This window comes from Hyposmocoma kahamanoa, unplaced genomic scaffold (assembly GCF_003589595.1).
Source record: "Hyposmocoma kahamanoa isolate Upper Pololo Valley unplaced genomic scaffold, ASM358959v1 180, whole genome shotgun sequence".
NCBI classification, from domain to species: domain Eukaryota; kingdom Metazoa; phylum Arthropoda; class Insecta; order Lepidoptera; family Cosmopterigidae; genus Hyposmocoma; species Hyposmocoma kahamanoa.
In genome coordinates, this window is record NW_020653711.1 from 2,279,085 (window position 1) to 2,296,652 (window position 17,568).

At 36.5% G+C, this 17,568-nt stretch overlaps 1 protein-coding gene across 2 annotated transcripts in view; it reads left to right on the forward strand.

Annotated features, from left to right (window-relative positions):
• Nucleotides 1-973: 973 nt before the first annotated feature.
• Nucleotides 974-17,568, forward strand: part of LOC113225934 (condensin complex subunit 3) — a 32,585-nt gene continuing 15,990 nt past the window's right edge. The window contains exons 1-14 of one of the 2 annotated variants that reach the window (XM_026458408.1): nucleotides 974-1,202; nucleotides 2,906-3,076; nucleotides 3,941-4,066; nucleotides 5,143-5,285; nucleotides 5,675-5,834; nucleotides 6,586-6,767; nucleotides 7,785-7,979; nucleotides 9,452-9,612; nucleotides 10,931-11,121; nucleotides 13,486-13,584; nucleotides 14,030-14,107; nucleotides 14,890-15,018; nucleotides 15,186-15,299; nucleotides 16,362-16,521. In XM_026458408.1, the coding sequence (XP_026314193.1) occupies nucleotides 1,047-1,202; nucleotides 2,906-3,076; nucleotides 3,941-4,066; nucleotides 5,143-5,285; nucleotides 5,675-5,834; nucleotides 6,586-6,767; nucleotides 7,785-7,979; nucleotides 9,452-9,612; nucleotides 10,931-11,121; nucleotides 13,486-13,584; nucleotides 14,030-14,107; nucleotides 14,890-15,018; nucleotides 15,186-15,299; nucleotides 16,362-16,521 (2,065 nt within the window). In that variant the 5' untranslated portion in view covers nucleotides 974-1,046. The remainder of the gene's footprint in view (nucleotides 1,203-2,905; nucleotides 3,077-3,940; nucleotides 4,067-5,142; nucleotides 5,286-5,674; nucleotides 5,835-6,585; nucleotides 6,768-7,784; nucleotides 7,980-9,451; nucleotides 9,613-10,930; nucleotides 11,122-13,485; nucleotides 13,585-14,029; nucleotides 14,108-14,889; nucleotides 15,019-15,185; nucleotides 15,300-16,361; nucleotides 16,522-17,568) is intronic. The other variant, XM_026458410.1, reaches the window with a different exon arrangement.

Consider the following 17,568-nt stretch of genomic DNA (forward strand, 5'->3'; position numbering starts at 1 on the left):
TGTCTATGTGTGTGTCCATGGCACCCGCGACACAGGGTTTCCCTAGTGCGGGGTTATGTTGAGTGTGTGCGTTATTATTATTATTAACATAGGTATCGATATTTTTCCTGAAGCCAGTAAACTAAAAATATTCTTACAATACATCTTTTAAGATAAATGTGACGTATTGAACTTTAAAAAAAGTCCAGTAAAAAGTATAGAGATGGGATCGTCTGCTCCTAGATGACGACGGAGAGAAAGGAGTTCAAAACATTAAGGTGCTCTGCTAAGACTACCAAGTGTTCACAAAAGGTGAGTTTTTAGATTTTGTATTTATATACCTATCTATTTTATTCCACAAATTGACGCTGAACAATGTATGTGTACATTACTGTTTTTTCAAATATTTTACTAACTGTGACTGCGATAAAAAAATACCGCCTATGTATATCGATTATTTCATGAAGAAAAAAGTCGACATTTTGGCATATCAATATTTTTTACCAATCCTATTGAGTGTTTGCAGATGGTTACATTTCTTAGATTATTTTGTAACTTTTGACTTTCTCGAGGAATATTGTAACTTTTATTTTTAAGGTGTTTTCTTATAACTTTTGAGGATGTTAGGATTTTTTAAATTCAGCTCTATTTGTTATTAAGACTCCTAAATAATTTAAGAACGCACTCCAATTAAGCAAAAAAAGTTAGCAATGTCTTACGTTTTTGTTTTTTTGGTGTCTAAACCTTAGAGAATGGAAAATTTCCATAGTCGAAGGTCTAAACATATATATATCGTTGATAATTAGAATATTTAGTTTAAGAAGAATTTGTAAAATGTTACTTTCATTTTGTAAGTCAATGGTTACTTTTGAAGCGAAATTTCTTATGTAATTGTCTATACTCAAGGGCCCTGGCAACACTGATCCTAACTGTCACTGTCGGTAACTCGGTGTCATTTTCGAAACAAAACGGTTTTGGAGCGAAAGTGCAAAGCGTCTTTATTGGTTCAATTGGAAAAGTAAAAAAATAATTAAGTGTTAATACTAAAGAAGTGATTTAAAACTAAAATGCCTCCGACCGATGCTAAAGCTCCACCGCCCGTGACTGCTACGAAACCAAATCCGCATAACAATCCCGCTATGTTCAAGATATTCCAAAACGTCCAATATAATATTGTTCAGCATAAGAAGTATGTGAAAGAAATGAAAAAGCTGTACAAAAACGTGAGTATATAACTTATCAGAAGTAAATTTTCAAATCCAATTACTAGTATTTTTTACATTTCGCGCACGAAATCAAATACTATAATTTAAAATTGTGGAACTGAGAGTACACGATTTGAAAAATTAAACCAATTTATTTATTCCTGTTTATAAATACATTATTAAGTATTTTATGTAAATAAAAATAACCGTGTTATTTGCAATAAGATCCATTCGGTTTTTTTTAAATTTTCAATTTGTGTGTTAATTGTCATGGCCCTGTTTACTCTTAAAAAAACTATAATTCTAAAACTATAATTCGCAGCCCTTATAAGTCAGATGGAAAATATGCTTTTAAAATGTTTATCACTATCAAGTGACTGCATTTACGAGTCGCTGCTTCAAAAATAGTGGCTTTTACAAATATTTTTCATTTTTAATCTCATTACAACAACAAATTTTATTGTGATAAGGACACCAAGCTTTGTATTATTTAAAATAACTATGTGTGAACATGAACCTGTAACCAATTTGTCTGCTTTACATTTAGATATTCTGCAGTTGTTTTTAAGTCATCTTCTTGATGATTTAAGTGATTTTGTTATAGGCTACTATTCTAGATAGCCATCGCAATGTGCCTCGCGATAAACAGCACTCTTGTTCAGTTGCAATGCTACTCAGAGCTTTAAATTAAATTACAATAATATTTAATTTAAATTAAATAGATATGTGGCGGAATGTAATGTTAAATTATTATTGAGTTTATACTTAAATAAATTTTATTTATTTAAATCGCAAAGTGTAGAAGGGCATCGTCTCTGCACCCATCACCCTGAGATATAAAGTTGATAAGTTCCATGTGCTTGTAGTTTCACAAGTACAGACAGGGTCAAGAGCACATCAAGCTTAACATTTGAGATTTGAGAATTATTCCCACTATAGCCTCGCCATGGCGCGGTGCTCCTGAACCGTATGTGCTTTTTTAGTTTGTATTTGTTAGGTGACATGGCCTTGGATTTCGGCTGGCGTTGGTGAGGCACTTTTATGTTTCCCTTCCAGTACCGCCGGGTTTAGGTTATTAGATTTAGAGAAAGAAAGATCATTAGTGTCCATATTACTATGTGTTTTCACTCACTCTTCTGACTTCCCTTCATCACGGTGCCCGCACCTTTGGGGATGTTGGGGGTGCAGAAGTTAGGAGCTCACTGCGCGACATCGGGGGCTCGAAATGTGCGGCTGGCTGACTTGATCAAAGTCAGCCAGTTGTTCCGCACATACTCACCCCGCCAGCATGGCCGAGTCCCCCCCCCCCCCCCGCCTGTGGCCCTCTGACGGGACACAATGCCATTTCCCTGTGTTGGCTAATCACAGCGCTCAACTGTGTAAGCATTAACGCAGGAGTGTAAATTTAGACCCACCACTTGCCATCGTCCACCCCCAGAAACGTATGGCCGGGCCATGTTGACAGACTGAAGCCGAGAGTTCTCAGTGTTAGCCCCAGGGTGTACCGGCTACATCCTTGGGCGTTCTGTGACAAGATGTTATCACAGACTGCTCAAGAGTCCTTGAACTCCACGCGTGTGAAGTCTCACACGAGTGGAGGTGGAACAACTAACACACCCCTGCCACTGACCTAATAATATATATAATTATTATTACCATTTTTTGCCAGTTCAATGCATTCAGTATATGTATATATGTATATATATATTTGTGAAACACAGCTCGATGAAGACTCATTCCGGAAAAGCTTCAAAAATGCTCTACTCTACTTATTTACATTTGGCGATACAAGCGCCAATGTTGACCGAGTGGTCCAGTTTGTTGCTACATTCTGCACTGCATTGGACGATGAGGAAGAATTCTTGCTCTTTATATTTGATATCATCTTTGATGTGAGTATGAATATTTTCTGTAGTTATATACTTAACGTCGACAACCTTGACAGCCCAATGATTTACATTGTGAGTGCTGGATGCAGCAGTACCTGGTTCGATTCCTGATGGGACCAACTATGTTAATACACAATATTATGTGGTTTGTATTTATTGTGGATCACTCAGAGAAGTTTTTCAACTGACCGCATACGTTCAGAGTTCGCGCAGAATTATGATTATATTTATTTTGACAGGAAGTCTGACAATAATCTAATCAGGGTTTTCACACAATTAAAAACATGTTTAATATCAGATCTTTATTGCCCTGTTACATGTCAACCCTGTAGAATTTTGATACTTTTTTTCATAAATTAAAAAATAGTTTGTAACTACCTACATAATTTAAAACTAACATGGTTTTTGTACGCAAATATCCATTAATCAGGTCAGATTATTGGCCATGATCTTTGCATTAGTTGTTTTTTACAATTCAAATGTATGTAAATTTGCATAAGTTGTTACTTTGGATGTCCAGAATACAGAAAATGAATAACTATTAAATGAAAATTGAAAGACAGCTAAGTGCAAATTCTTTAACCTGTTTATCTTATACTATTAAATTCTATTTGTGTATATTGTATTAGTAAATTTGTAATTTTCGATACTTATACATAAATAAGGGTAAAAGATACCACATGTAAGCAATTCGGAATTGTTTTATTAGCTTGACCTGTTTGGCATTTTACCTGTGTTTGGGAAATTTTATTTCATAAAGTATGTATATGTTCCTCCCAACTACTTTAGTATCCAAGGTTGCTATAGGTGAAATATTTCTTTTGCTAACAATAAGTAGTTGTTTTTTTAACACCAACATATTTTCAGTGCCAATGTGTGTCTGGGCAGTCAGTCAGATATAGAGCCAGTCAGTTGCTGGCTGCAGTACTTTCTGCACTTGGTGAGGATGCCTCTCTTGATGATGACCTATGTGACAAGCTTCTGTCTTCACAGGTAAATATCTACTTTTAATATCTTATCTCTAAGCTCGATTAAGATCTAAAAAACAGGCGTACACTGATATATCCCTACTAACATAGTGATTCACCACATTTTTAAGGCTGGAATCGCCGAATCCGTTGAGGGGCAGGGACAAAAGCCAAATTAGGCATCATCCAGCTGATATATTGCGCTTCAGTCGTGATCTGATTCCGTTAGGTTCTACTGGTTTTGATAAATGTTACTCGTACTTAGTATACTATAGTTTTGTATATAAAGCGTTATATAGACATATTATAACAATTCTTCAGAAAAGCAAGTAGTTTTATGGGAGGGGCCAGCCAATTTGGATATTAGTTAAAAAGTACATACTTCACTTTTCCTAGTAAATAATAACGCACACACTCAACATAGCCCCGCACTAGGGAAACCCTGTGTCACGGGTGCCATGGACACACATATAGACAACTACAAATTACACCCAAACTCACGAGAGAAATAAATGTAGACCATGCAAATATTTCTCCCGGTCCGGGGATCGAACCTGGGACCTCTGCGTGTCAATCCGGCATAGTACCCTTGCGACCACGTAGGCAGTTATATATACATTATGTTTAAAAAAGAGAAGAAGCTGAGTACATCCATTCAATTTGAAAAGTTTAAAGTGTGGGCAGTTTCATTTACTATATGAAAGTTTATGTGGACTTCCAGATCAATTTGTAAAGTACTGTCACATATGTATAAATGTTTTCCTCTTGCAACCGAATTTCGGTCGTAATTACGAGTGTGAATCGGTAGACATTTTGCTTCGTCGTGTAGCACAAACCCTCGCGGACTTTTATATGAAATCGAATGCAGCGTAAATTACTTGACTCAAATAACACGACTCACAAGATTATGCCAGTCTGGCCTCGCCCTAAACTCATTAAAGAGTGTTTATAATTGACATTAAAACAGATTTTAATTTGTGTAATATATATGTAGTTTATGTCCTGTTCTTGACCACAACAACTTATCACCCAATTAAAAACAAAGTTTAGGGCAAAATCTAATCTCAAAATATGATATCTCAATGTTGTATGTAACACCAGATGCAAAGACTGCAAGACACACGCGGTGCCGTCCGCTGCCGCGCGGCACTCGCTCTGCAACGGCTGCAGAATCCACCCGATGATGACGTCACACGTGCCTATCGCTTCCACATGAGTTGTGATCCTAGCTCTTCGGTGCGAAGGTAATTAATAAGCTTTACAAGATAGAATAAGGTGACAACTTAATGGTGGCTATAGAAATGTGGAACATTCTGGAATGAGATGAGTGCGAGTAGATGACATTGTCAAAGTCGTGGGCCGTAGATAGGTGAGACTAGCGCAGGATCGTGGTGGATGACACAAATTGCGGGATGCCTATACTCAACAGTTGGCGAAATCATACTGTGGTTTTGGCTCTTTTTAGTTATTGCACAATTTTATTTCGGTTTAAGTTATGTAGTAATGTCCTTAAATTGTAGAAGCTTAATAATTAAATAGATCAAGTATGTCGGTGTTTTTTTTATGAAAAAGTTAATAACTAACAATGTTCCAATATTTGGCTGTTGATTTTATTTTCGGTGTCTATTTTCAGAGCAGTGTTAATGTCAATAGCGAAATGCAAGAACAACGTGCCTTTCGTGCTAGAGCGACTCTGCGATGTAGACGAGGCTGTACGCCGCGCCGCGTTTCTTTACATGGCCGCCATGCCTGTCACACAATTAAAAGTTACACAAAGAATGCTTACACTTAAAGCGAGTACCATTTTATTATATTTATCTAGGTTAAATTGCACTGTTATTTTATTCTTGAGCAATAAATTTCTAGAAAGCAGGTGAAAATTGGCGCTAGTAACCCCCCTCTATTGGCTCAAATCCCTTTTTTTATCCCGATAATGTTACATCATTCACATCCAAAGTCAAATAATCATTCATTCCATAGGTAAAACTTTTACGCTTGTAAACGACATTTTAACCTACTGCTCGTTCACTGCGCTGACCTCCCTGAGAAGAACGAGCAAAAAACTCTAGGGATTGCTCTTTTCAAATAAATTTAAATGCTATGGAATACATTTTGAATCAAATTGTGTGGAATCTAGACTCATGTTGTCTTTCCATACATCTTTATCTACACATACTTTTCAATTAAAGTACTTTTAATGTACATTTAAAATTTTTGACGTCTTCAGATACTACTTGAAGACGGTCACTTTCCGAAGCTCTGATCGAAATTCTGTAGCTTGCTTTCGGGAGGTGGGCAACTGAACCCTAATTGACTATGGCTTACACATTTATTTTTGTTACTGTAAGTATATGTACAGTCAACAGCACATCATGCTATACACTTTTGTTCAAATATCGCCTCTAGTGCAAAAGAACAAGATCCTTCAATGAGTTGATGTCCTCGGTACAATATGCATAAATATACGTATCTCATCAAGAATAATCAATCAACCACTGAAACAGTAATGGATACAAGTTAATTTTATTTATTTCTTGTTTCCAGGTGGGTCTAACTGAACGCAGTCCTCGCGTACGTCGCGTCGTCGAAGAAATCTTAATACCTGGCTGGCTAAGCACTTTCCACGGAAACATCATTGATCTGCTCAAGGCCATTAGGTTGGACAACTCGCACGACGCCAAGGACTCGCAGTATGTTGCTGGGAAACTGTTGGAATCCTTGTTCAAGTTAGTAGGCATACTTTAATTTTATTCATTATTGATGGACATTCACCTCCACCTTAAGTGCCCCATACTACCTCGTGCGTTCATATAAAAAAACTTACGTTCAAATTGACTAATGGTAGAGTTCTGTCTGCTTGTCTGGATAAGTTATTAATCCAGTCAGGCTGGGTTGGATTATTATTAGGTGCTAAAGTTGCAATGAATATTTGGTTACTGGGCTTATTCGGTCTTTGCTGTTTGTCTACTAAAAGCAGTAGGAAGAACATTGTGGTGTAACTTTTATTATTTTTGAACTCAACCAATTTTTGTTTTTTTACAATCAAAATTTAAATAAGATTTTGAAAGTTAAATAAACTGAAGTAAAATAAACAATTATTTTTTTTAATAAGCATAAATTTAAATTATAAACTTGACAATTAAATTACCCTTTTTGTTTCATTATACTAAATTACCTATTTATCCTATCAGCAGTTAATTTATGGCCATTTTCGTGTCAATTTTCATACGTTCGCAGAAGTGAAGTCGCGCTGCTGTGTATCGAGTTGAAGGAAAGGAAAGCAAAGCAAATACAATAACAGACTCAGCAGACTAAATATATATATTTAATTTTTTTACGTCATTTTCCCCATATTACATAACAGCTCTATCGTTAATATCAACTGCAAGTAGGGTTACCATTCCGAAATTTGAAGAATTTGACTTTTTAGTAACAAAACAAAGTCAAAAATATCTCACGCGACAGCAGTGATGCACAAACGCCCGGGCAACATAGTTTTTGTCGTAAATCGAGTTTTACTTCAGAAAAGCAACGTGGATATTTTTTTTTTTCTGAAAAATGTTACCCTAAGCCGAAAAATCCAGACACAAGGTCAAAAAGCTCGCCATGTCCGGACAAACCTGGACGGATGATAACCTTACCGACAAGGTAATTATGGCAAATCGTACCTTAAAAGCGTCTTATTTAGTGCAGTGAGAATGGTATAATTACTCAACTTATATTATTATTTACAAATCCTTCAGGCGTCTCCCTATCTCTGAGCTACTAGAATGGCTGCCAACTGACAAGAATCTCCGCCTAATCCCGGCCGAGAAACTGAACAAGGAAACAGCGTGGTATTGGCGCCACCTAGCGGAACATTTGCAAAAGATTGAAGATGATGAAACACTCGAAACCGTTCTCCCTGACTTGGTTGTACTTACTGGTTACATACGAGCGTAAGTTTTGTTATGGAATATTCTATTAGCATAATCAAACTCCACAACCCTTTTCTAGGCAAATAACAAATATACGGTAATCAGTGCGAATACATTGGAATAAAGCAGTTTTAAAATTGTAAATTTTTTCCGCTAGATTTACCTAAACTGTAAAAATCTTATTAGTTTTCTGTAGTTTTGTTCTTTATTGTTCGTATAAAGTCCTCAAAGCAAGGTATTTTTTTATTATTAAAACAATTAAGTGCACATTTGACCTCCATCTTATTTGATGAGCATGTGCACTTAAATATAAACTCGCCTTGAAAAGGCCCAAGTTATACCATTCAGGGAACAAGTCTGCAGGCAGGGGATTTCACTCCATAGCCGTTCGCCATATAAATGTGAAACGGTAACGCTTCGTGCGAATCTTTGCGATAACAACAAAATAGGGTGAAACTCCAGTCCAGGGTAACGTGGAATTAAATCCTGCGATTCCCTCGCACACTCTCCGAGATACATTCTGTAGAAATAATCATTTCTGAGTATGATACAATAGCGTAATATGTCACTTGACATGTAGTACACTTTGTGTGGCACATAATATATACTTTAAATTTCTGCGAGAATGTCATGCTACTTGCTGCATCTATTTGAATTCACGGTAACGTGCTATGATTATAATGTCATATTATGTTATCGTCATATTAATTTGGTATTCTTGAGACGTTTATTCTTCTATGTTTAAATATTGGCATGCCGAATACACTACTGCACAATATTTTTACGACACTTGTATATTGTATGCAGTAAATAAACAAATTAATTCTAAGTTTGAATAAAAATACTGTTCAGTCAGTCAATTCATGAACGCCTGACGGCAAGTGAATCAAAAATTCGTTTCCCATTATTTCGTTTCATATTAATGTTTAAACCAAAGGGATGCTAAGACTAATGACTTTCTTGGCAAAACAATAATAAACTTAGACTTTTATGACTTGTGTTATTGCAGTTTATTACTAACTTCTTTCTATTCGAGTTCTTAAGTTTTCACGATTGTTACACATTGGAAATAAATAATAAATAAATAATAACGCACACACTCAACATAGCCCCGCACTAGGGAAACCCTGTGTTGCGGGTGCCATGGACACACACATAGACAACCACAAATTACACCCAAACTCACGAGAGAAATAATTGTAGGCCATACAACTATTTCTCTCGGCCCGGGAATCGAACCTGGGACCTCTGCGTGGCAGTCCGGCATGGTAACCGTTCGGCCACGGAGGCAGTTAAAGGAGGAAATGAAATCATTTTTTCGGATCTAAATTGCGTATATTGGTTTTTTCAAACGAATCATACATGTTCCATGGTGTCCCAGTCAGTTGTGACTCCAAAGCGTTGGAAAAAGCCTGAAGCTATGGTTTGTTCTAAAAAGCAAATATTTGTTCAATACACATGTAAACAATTTAAACGCGTTTTTCTATCAACAGTATCGTAGAATCGCCATGTCCCATACAAACCGAGGACCCAGTAGGCTTTAGTACGCGGCAATACGTGCTACATGAGTTGGGATATATGCTACGTGTCTACGACGCCAGCGATCCGACGGGACGTGACGCCTTGAAGGCTCTTCTTACTGATATACTGACAGGTATTATTTTTACTAAAACGTGAAATACACAGAGAGCGGGTGCAGTTAGGGCGCGTGTCGGGTCAGCGCACGCCCCGACCTGCACCCGCGCTCTATGTATTGTCGTCCATATAAAAATACACGGAATTAGACCCGCCGCGGTCCCGACCCGACCCGACCCGCAACCGTTCAGTGTGTTTCACACTTCGGGTTGTATTCCAGAACTCTACTCATTGCTCAAGTCAGGATTTGAGTATGATTTCAAGCACTGGAAACACGACCCTAAACTCAAAGACTGGAGTATAATTTCTAGTACTTTAAATCATACTCAAGTCTTGACTTGAGCATTGAGTAGAGTTCTGGAAGACGACCCTAAAAGCTTTCTCATCGCTTATATACAACACAATTATTTTAAAATATTATGTACAAATCGTATTGTGGTATGTATTTCGCAATGAATCGATTGTGCATGTAGGTCGCATGAATTAGTAACAATAAGTAGGTTACACGAGACGCTGACTCTTAACTTATAGTAAAATTATAGTTTGGTGTTCATTATTAATTATTCGAAATTATTCATTACATCATTCAACGAACTACTGTCTATACTTCGTGTCACCATCTGCAATACCCTTTCATTGGACAACTTATCCGTCCACGATATTTTCAAAATTCTTCAATATACCCACATTTCGACGGCTTCTAAGCCTTCTAAGTGGTTGCTCTTATTTTGAGAGGTCTCTATGCCATGGGCATCGGGCAGGTGTATAGTACTCATGTCACAATGTGAATATGCATCTTCATCAACCTTTATCCGCTGCTGACATAACAAAAGTTAGGGACTTCCTTATTATTATTATAATGAATTTTTAACATGTATTTCAACACGATGTTTTTCTTCATGTTCATGATTTAGTGAACTAAACTGCAACAAAGGGGTTCTGTGTTGGCTTCAGTGGCAATTGAAGCCATGAACTGCAACACAAGAGGCGAACATACTCTCAAACGGCTTGTATGCACTAACACGTTTTTCTGTGAAAGTTACCCGTGTCTGGGCCTCTAGGTACATTTATAGATTGAATTCGAATAGCCTGTGTGCGGGTGTCTAGAAAAAGTGCTGAGAGTAGAACCAGTTTCCTTGCCAATGTGGCCGATAGCATATTATGCAAAATTTTGTTGTTATATTAGATATTATTGTTAGAAGAGTTGCAACATTCAGACAATTCTTTTTATGTTTAAGAGTGTTAAGTAAAATTATATTCGATTTTGTAAGTATTAAATAAAAGAATAATAAAAAACTGGTCTATTACTGCTTAAAAATAATATAATATCTTTCTAGGGGAATACGGTCCATTAAACTCCGAAGTTATCCGCGCATTCGTGTCTGCACTTGAAATGGTTGTTCCCGACGTTACTCAACGTATCGAGCTTGTCTACGGCGTTATTAGCTCGCTGCGAGACCCACCTGAGCCGGAGACATCCCCGCCGCCACCGCCACCAGCTGTTGATGATACAAAAGTCAAGTTAGAGGTAATATTATTCTATAAATAATTATAATACTCGTATATCGTTGGCTCACTGACTTGGAGACCTTGGTGGTCCAACACATTGTGACACACACTGGGCGCTGGATAAGAAGGTTCCAGGTTTGATTCCAGTGGCTAGGAGAAATAAAACTCGTTTCCACCGGCTTGCCTAAAATTTTCCACGTATGACCAAAACACTACTAGACAGCAGCAGCTCGCATACCCCACCACTTAAAAAAACTTATATTCAAAATATTCAATAATAAACGCGTAGTAACCTGTCCTTGACAATACGGAGTACTGTTGCTTCCCTATGGATCTCAGCCAATCACAGCGCGAGTCAAGCCGGCCGATATGTAACAAAAATATTATAATATAGTATTTCGTAAATGTTAAATGATAAACAGTCTTACAAATATAAAATAAATAAGAAAAAAAAAAGAAATATCCAATGCCCGTTTGGGTGTTTCATTTTAATATGGCTAAGCTCATGTTAATTCGTAGTTGCAATTAAAAATTTAGGGTCGTATTCCAGAACTCTACTCAATACTGCAATATTCGAGTCAAGACTTGAGTATTGCAGTGAGCACTGAAAATCATACTCAAGTCCTTGCCATTAGGGTCGTATTTCCAGTGCAATCCTGACTTGATCATTGAGTAGAGTTCTAGAATACGACTCTAAAACTACAACACTTGCATTCACGTTGTCGTCAGTTCGCGATACGAATGTTTGTTTATTATAATAAACAAACTTTCCTATTGCGATGGCAGCACAAAATGTAGTAACCTATAGTTATTTTATGTATGGACTTAGGTAACCAGTGAAATGATGTGTACAAGTATCTTGTGTGCTAATAAGTATTGTGTTTAAGTGTCGCCAAGGCGCCTTTTTAACGCGAATAGAAGTTTTTGTTAAAGTAAGTGTTTTTGTTTTTACTCCGGCTTTACTAACGACAATTTCACGTCTCGCCACTCTACTACACTACTATGCCTATCATTCCATCTCCAACCTTTTTTATAAAATACTTTTGTCGTGTTGTCCTTGATATGTGCCACAGAAATTTTATGTTACCTACAATAATATTTAATGTTTTCAATTTTTTATATTGTGTAAATGACGACTGCACTGCGAAAAATATGTATAGTTTTATGCACATTGTTTTGTTTTGTTAATTGTAAATTGAAAAGTGTAATAATAAATAAGTAAAATTAAAAAAAACCGTAATTTATTTCAATTAATGTTTTTTCTTGAAACCGTTGAGGTATTAGAACGTCCTAACTGCAACAAAATTGAAAGTTTAGACAGTTTGGATATTGTCGCCACACTTAGGGTCATATTCCAGAACTGTACTCAATGCTCAAGTCAGGATTTGAACAGCCTTGAGTATGATTTCAAGCACTGGAAATACGACCCTAATGGCAAGGATTTGAGTATGATTTCTAGTGCTTTGAATCATACTCAAGTCCTGAGCATTGAGTAGAGTTCTAGAATACGACCCTTAAAGTTCTGTCATAATGAAAATAAATATGCGACACTATTTTACGTCACAACAGCCTTTAATAGAGTATCAATTGTTCTCATATACCTCTTCCAACTTCATTCTACTTCATTGGCCTTACTATCATCATCCTAATAGGTTCTCGACCCCCCTGTATCTAAACCAATGGGATCCTCTGGTACACACACCCCAACAGCTCTTCCTCTGCCACCTCTTCATGCCTCCTTGTACCTTCAGCACAAATAGCGGGTTTCTTTCAAAATCTAGTTACTAGTTCGTGATACACTATATTCAGGCCATCTTAACAACAAATACTCTGTCTAACTGTAGTGCCAATCAACCAATGTACTCTCAGCCGACTTTATCTCACCTTCAGAATGTATAACGCCTAAATTGCTGGGTTAGTTCCCTACTCTCAGGTATCATAACAGACTGAATTTGTTAATTCTGATAATACACAACTAATACTAAATCGCGATTTAATTCGCGTTAGACACATTATTAGATATTTCAATAAATACGTTAATAAATGTTGATGTGAGGTCGTCCCGGATTAAATAGTTTCTCAATAATATTTATATTGATTTGCTATAGAACCGATTGACTCCTAAAATTTCATTTTACAAAATAGTTCACAAAGTTACCTACTTAGGATCGGGTAACTGATGTGATTGTCTCGCACATTTTTTTGCCCATCCACTCCTAAAATAAAAAATTAAGCGTAGTCATCTTGCTTTAGAGGTGAATTGGTGATGGCTTTACGATTCACACTGGAAGTTGCTGCATACTGCGTTCATCCAAGGAAAAATATATGGTCGATGTGATCACCCATACGACCATGATAAGTAACAACTTTTTGTTCATTCTAGAGAGCAAGACTCCGCGTGTCGCTAAACGTCGCCATTGAAGCGCAGGAGGAAGCTGTCCGTGAGCAAAATTACGCGCTCGCCGCTGAGTGCAAAGCCAAGGTTTATTTATATTTTATATATTATATTTTATTTACTTTATATGACGCATTTATCATAAAATACATTAAGTTCAATATTATGATTTTTCAGAATGAGATTATTTTGTTTTCAGATCTACATCGTATACATTTTCTTTTTAAACAAACCAACGTTTCTGGCCCTTCACAGGTGCCATGGTCAATGCTCAAACGACCCGAAACGTTGTTTTGTTTGAGAAACAATATAGCGATTTAGAGTCGAAAAAAATTAACATAATTTCCAATAATAATAATAATTCGTTTATTTGCTTAAAACATGGTATAACACAAGATGTTACAAGAGACAGTGCTAGTACAAACATGTTTCGCATATATTAAATAGCATGCAAATGTCTAGTCATATAATGTCAGTCAGACTACCAATGTGTAACAATCGCGAAAACTTAAGAAATTTTGATTTTGTTTAGGTGGAAGACATTCAAAAGAAATTAGAAGAGCTAACTATACAGCCAGCACCACCACCACCACCACCCGCCCCTGTACCGGTAAGTAATAACCCTGCTTTATTACGTACAACTAAAAAAACTACTGTAATCATACCATATTCACACTTGCACATGCTTTTACATACTTAATATGAATAGGTTAATAAAACGTACATGTATCGCCACATTTAGCGGCAGAAAAAGTGAGAACATAAAATAGTTAATTAAATAAGAATTAGACATAAAGTAGCAATTAAATTGACATCGACTTAGTACAGCCTTACTCAACGAAATTAAACATTAAAAAATTATAACAGTTTAACATTGATTAAACCATAGAACAATGGCGATTCGAATTTTTCAAATTATACTAAAGGCCAGTCTAAGTCTGGAAATTAAATCATATTGAAATGAAACCCGAATCACTAATTAGTATGTAACCGGACTGATATGTACAACAACAGTACAAACAAATTTTCAATTAAAGTTAATTTGTTGTGTGATATTAGTTAATAAAGTGTTTACCATGCTATCTCCACACTAAACACAAAAATTTTTACAAATACACTAAAAATAGTCTAAAAACTTTACTTCACCAATAAAATTTACTCTAAGCACATTTGCTCACTACATCCGAGACTATATAAATCTAGAAAACTCGGACCCACTTCGAATGTCGCTTGTGCACTAAGTCCGATTGCAATCCGAGAAAATACGTATATCGTTGTGCACCTAGAGATAGAATGATCCCTGTGACGTTGCGGACCGTCATTTCTTGGATTCGCAAACGCGCTAACTCAACAATATGCAAATACAACGATATACAAACATTACTCTTACAGACTATCAAGGAGAAGATTTCGGACGCAGACACATTGAACAAATGTTTGACAATATTGAACTGCGTGTTGGACACACCGCAACTCAAGAATGTAACGCCTATGCTTAAAATGATTTTCGAAGAACTAGAGGTATTTATTTTATGATCATGATGTTTGCAGATGTCATATTTACGAGTGAATCAAAATCCGAAAAAATAGTTTCACCTATATATAAGCTTGTTCGTTTTGAAATATTTATTTATATGGGGATTGTTTTTATCTTATTTGATTTGTGAAACTCCTGTTAATTATTTCAGGTAGAAATATTTCAAAATCCAGATATTCTAGAGACGGCTCTCGAAACTGTCGCGCTTTTCGGAATGTTGGACAAGGACATGGCCAAAGAAAATAAGGCGTTCTTTTTCGCTAATGTAAGTTTTTTGTAACCCATGAGTCTTATTTCGTCTTCGTCTTCAATCAAAATCTACTTAAATTAGATGCTAAATTAGAGGTTTATAAGTTTATCAAACAAGGTCCGAATTAGGGTCTCACCCCACATGTCGACACGCACTCGTATGAAGTCGGCCAAAAAAGCTTTGTCTTTGTAATTTTTATTTCGTTTTTGCGAAAATTATGTTGCGCAGTTAGCGAGCGGCTACAAAACGCGTAGCGTCTTTTTCGCTCTTATTGGATAGACATAAAGCTTTTTCTGACCGCCTCAGGGTGATCGCGTGTAGGGTTACCATCCGTCCGGATTTGCCTGGACATGTTCGGCATTTTGAATTTTTGTCCGAATTTTTCGGCTTAGGGCATTGACTTACAATTATACGGACGTCGGGTCCGCGCTAAAAAGTGTCCAAACTTATAGGGCGATAAAATCGTATTCAGAGCGCCATTCACGCTCTAGTGTTCGTTTGTTCGACTGACAGCGAAGCAAGCAAAATCAGACAGTACTGCGATGACATTACAATTTAAATTCAACGTTTTAGCTTTTTCATATTCCTTGACATGTCACTACGTTTAAATAGGTTGACTTGGGACATTTTTTTCGTGGTTTTTGTATTAGACCCGTCGTCCATTTATTTGTAAGCCAATGGCTTAGGGTGACAATTTTCATAATAAAAATTAAAATATCCACCTCGCAATTGCGACACTCGATTTATGACAAAAATTTTGTTCATTCTGTTGCGTTCAATCTTGTCCATCTCTGGTGCCGCGTGAGAATCGGTTGTCCGGATTTTCTTGCAAAGGTCAGGCTTTTTATCCCAACTATTCAAATTTCAAAATGGTAACCCTAATTTCGTATCGATAAATGTGGTGATTCCCTTATAATGCACCGTTTGTTTGCGCGATCAGTGTTATTTTCCCTTTCTCTTGTTAAAAGGGTGAAAATAAGCAAACAACATTTTTACTCTACAAGATGTCATTCATTAAAATAATCAGCAATTAGGCGTATATTCTACTTAAAACCAGTGCCAATCTTTTGTTTCCAGCTAATAGATACATCGAACGAACCTATAGTATCAACGGTACTAAAATGTCTAGTAGATCTACTATGCGTACACGGAGCGCGAGTCTTCGAAGATGACAGTAACAATGATACGAATAAAAGCAAGAATACTACAAGACGTTCGATGGACATTAATCACGATGGTTTGTACATACTTGCCGTAAAGTGTCCGATTAGAACTCTTAAGGACCTCGGTGGCCGCACTGTGACCGCTTTATAAGGGGATCCCAGTTCCTCGTCATCTTAGTGTCTAGAGTTGATTCCGTTGCTCTTATATAATCTTAGTACAGGGAATTCTCTAGTTTGAGTCCAGGTCCTCAAGTCTGGTCATTTTTAAAATACATTATTATTATAATACATTATCAGTGGCTAGCCATCGAGCTACTATTCAACTTCCATTGCATTTTTTTTTGTATTCTGCTCTTCAATGGCGATTCGACGACACGCCGATGGCGTAGTGTGTTAATATTATATATCGTCGGTGATTGTGGAATTACGCCTAACTAGCAATTGATTATGAGTTTCCGTTTCGGTAATTTAGTGTCAAATCAAAGCCGTGTATCGGTGGCGACCAAATTAGCGTTAAATCCCTCACCTGTAAAAATTTGGTTTGTGCAGATACGCGCCTTTTACCAATGCTACATACGCGGATTCGCACTATCCCCGACGATATATCTAATTTGAAAACTAAATTGTTGTTTAAACGAGATAAAAAATTATGACATGCGTAGTAATTTCCATAGAGGTTTTAGTAAGGCAAGATCGATCGTTAGTACTTGAATGTATGAATATGCCATCACGGACATTCCACTGAGCCTAAACTGCCATTGCAATTAGATTTTAACCGAATAGCAAATATTATCATAATTGCAATATAATCTCAGTGGAATTACAATGACCAAGAACATTAGCAGAATTGGGCCCCGAGTAATTGGTGTAATTGTCTGGCACGTTATTATTTTAGAGAATCAATTGTAAGTTATAATCAGCTGAGAAGTACTCTATAAGTTACTTATAAGTGAGATAAGAACATATATTATAAAAATGATGTAAGTCCATATTTTAAAACACTTAGTTTTTGTTTAAAAGTATCACATTTAATCATAAATCTTTCATTATTAAAGTGAAGAAACTCCAATAATTGTACTAACATCCCATAGATGGCATTACTAGTTTACTCAGAGAACTAA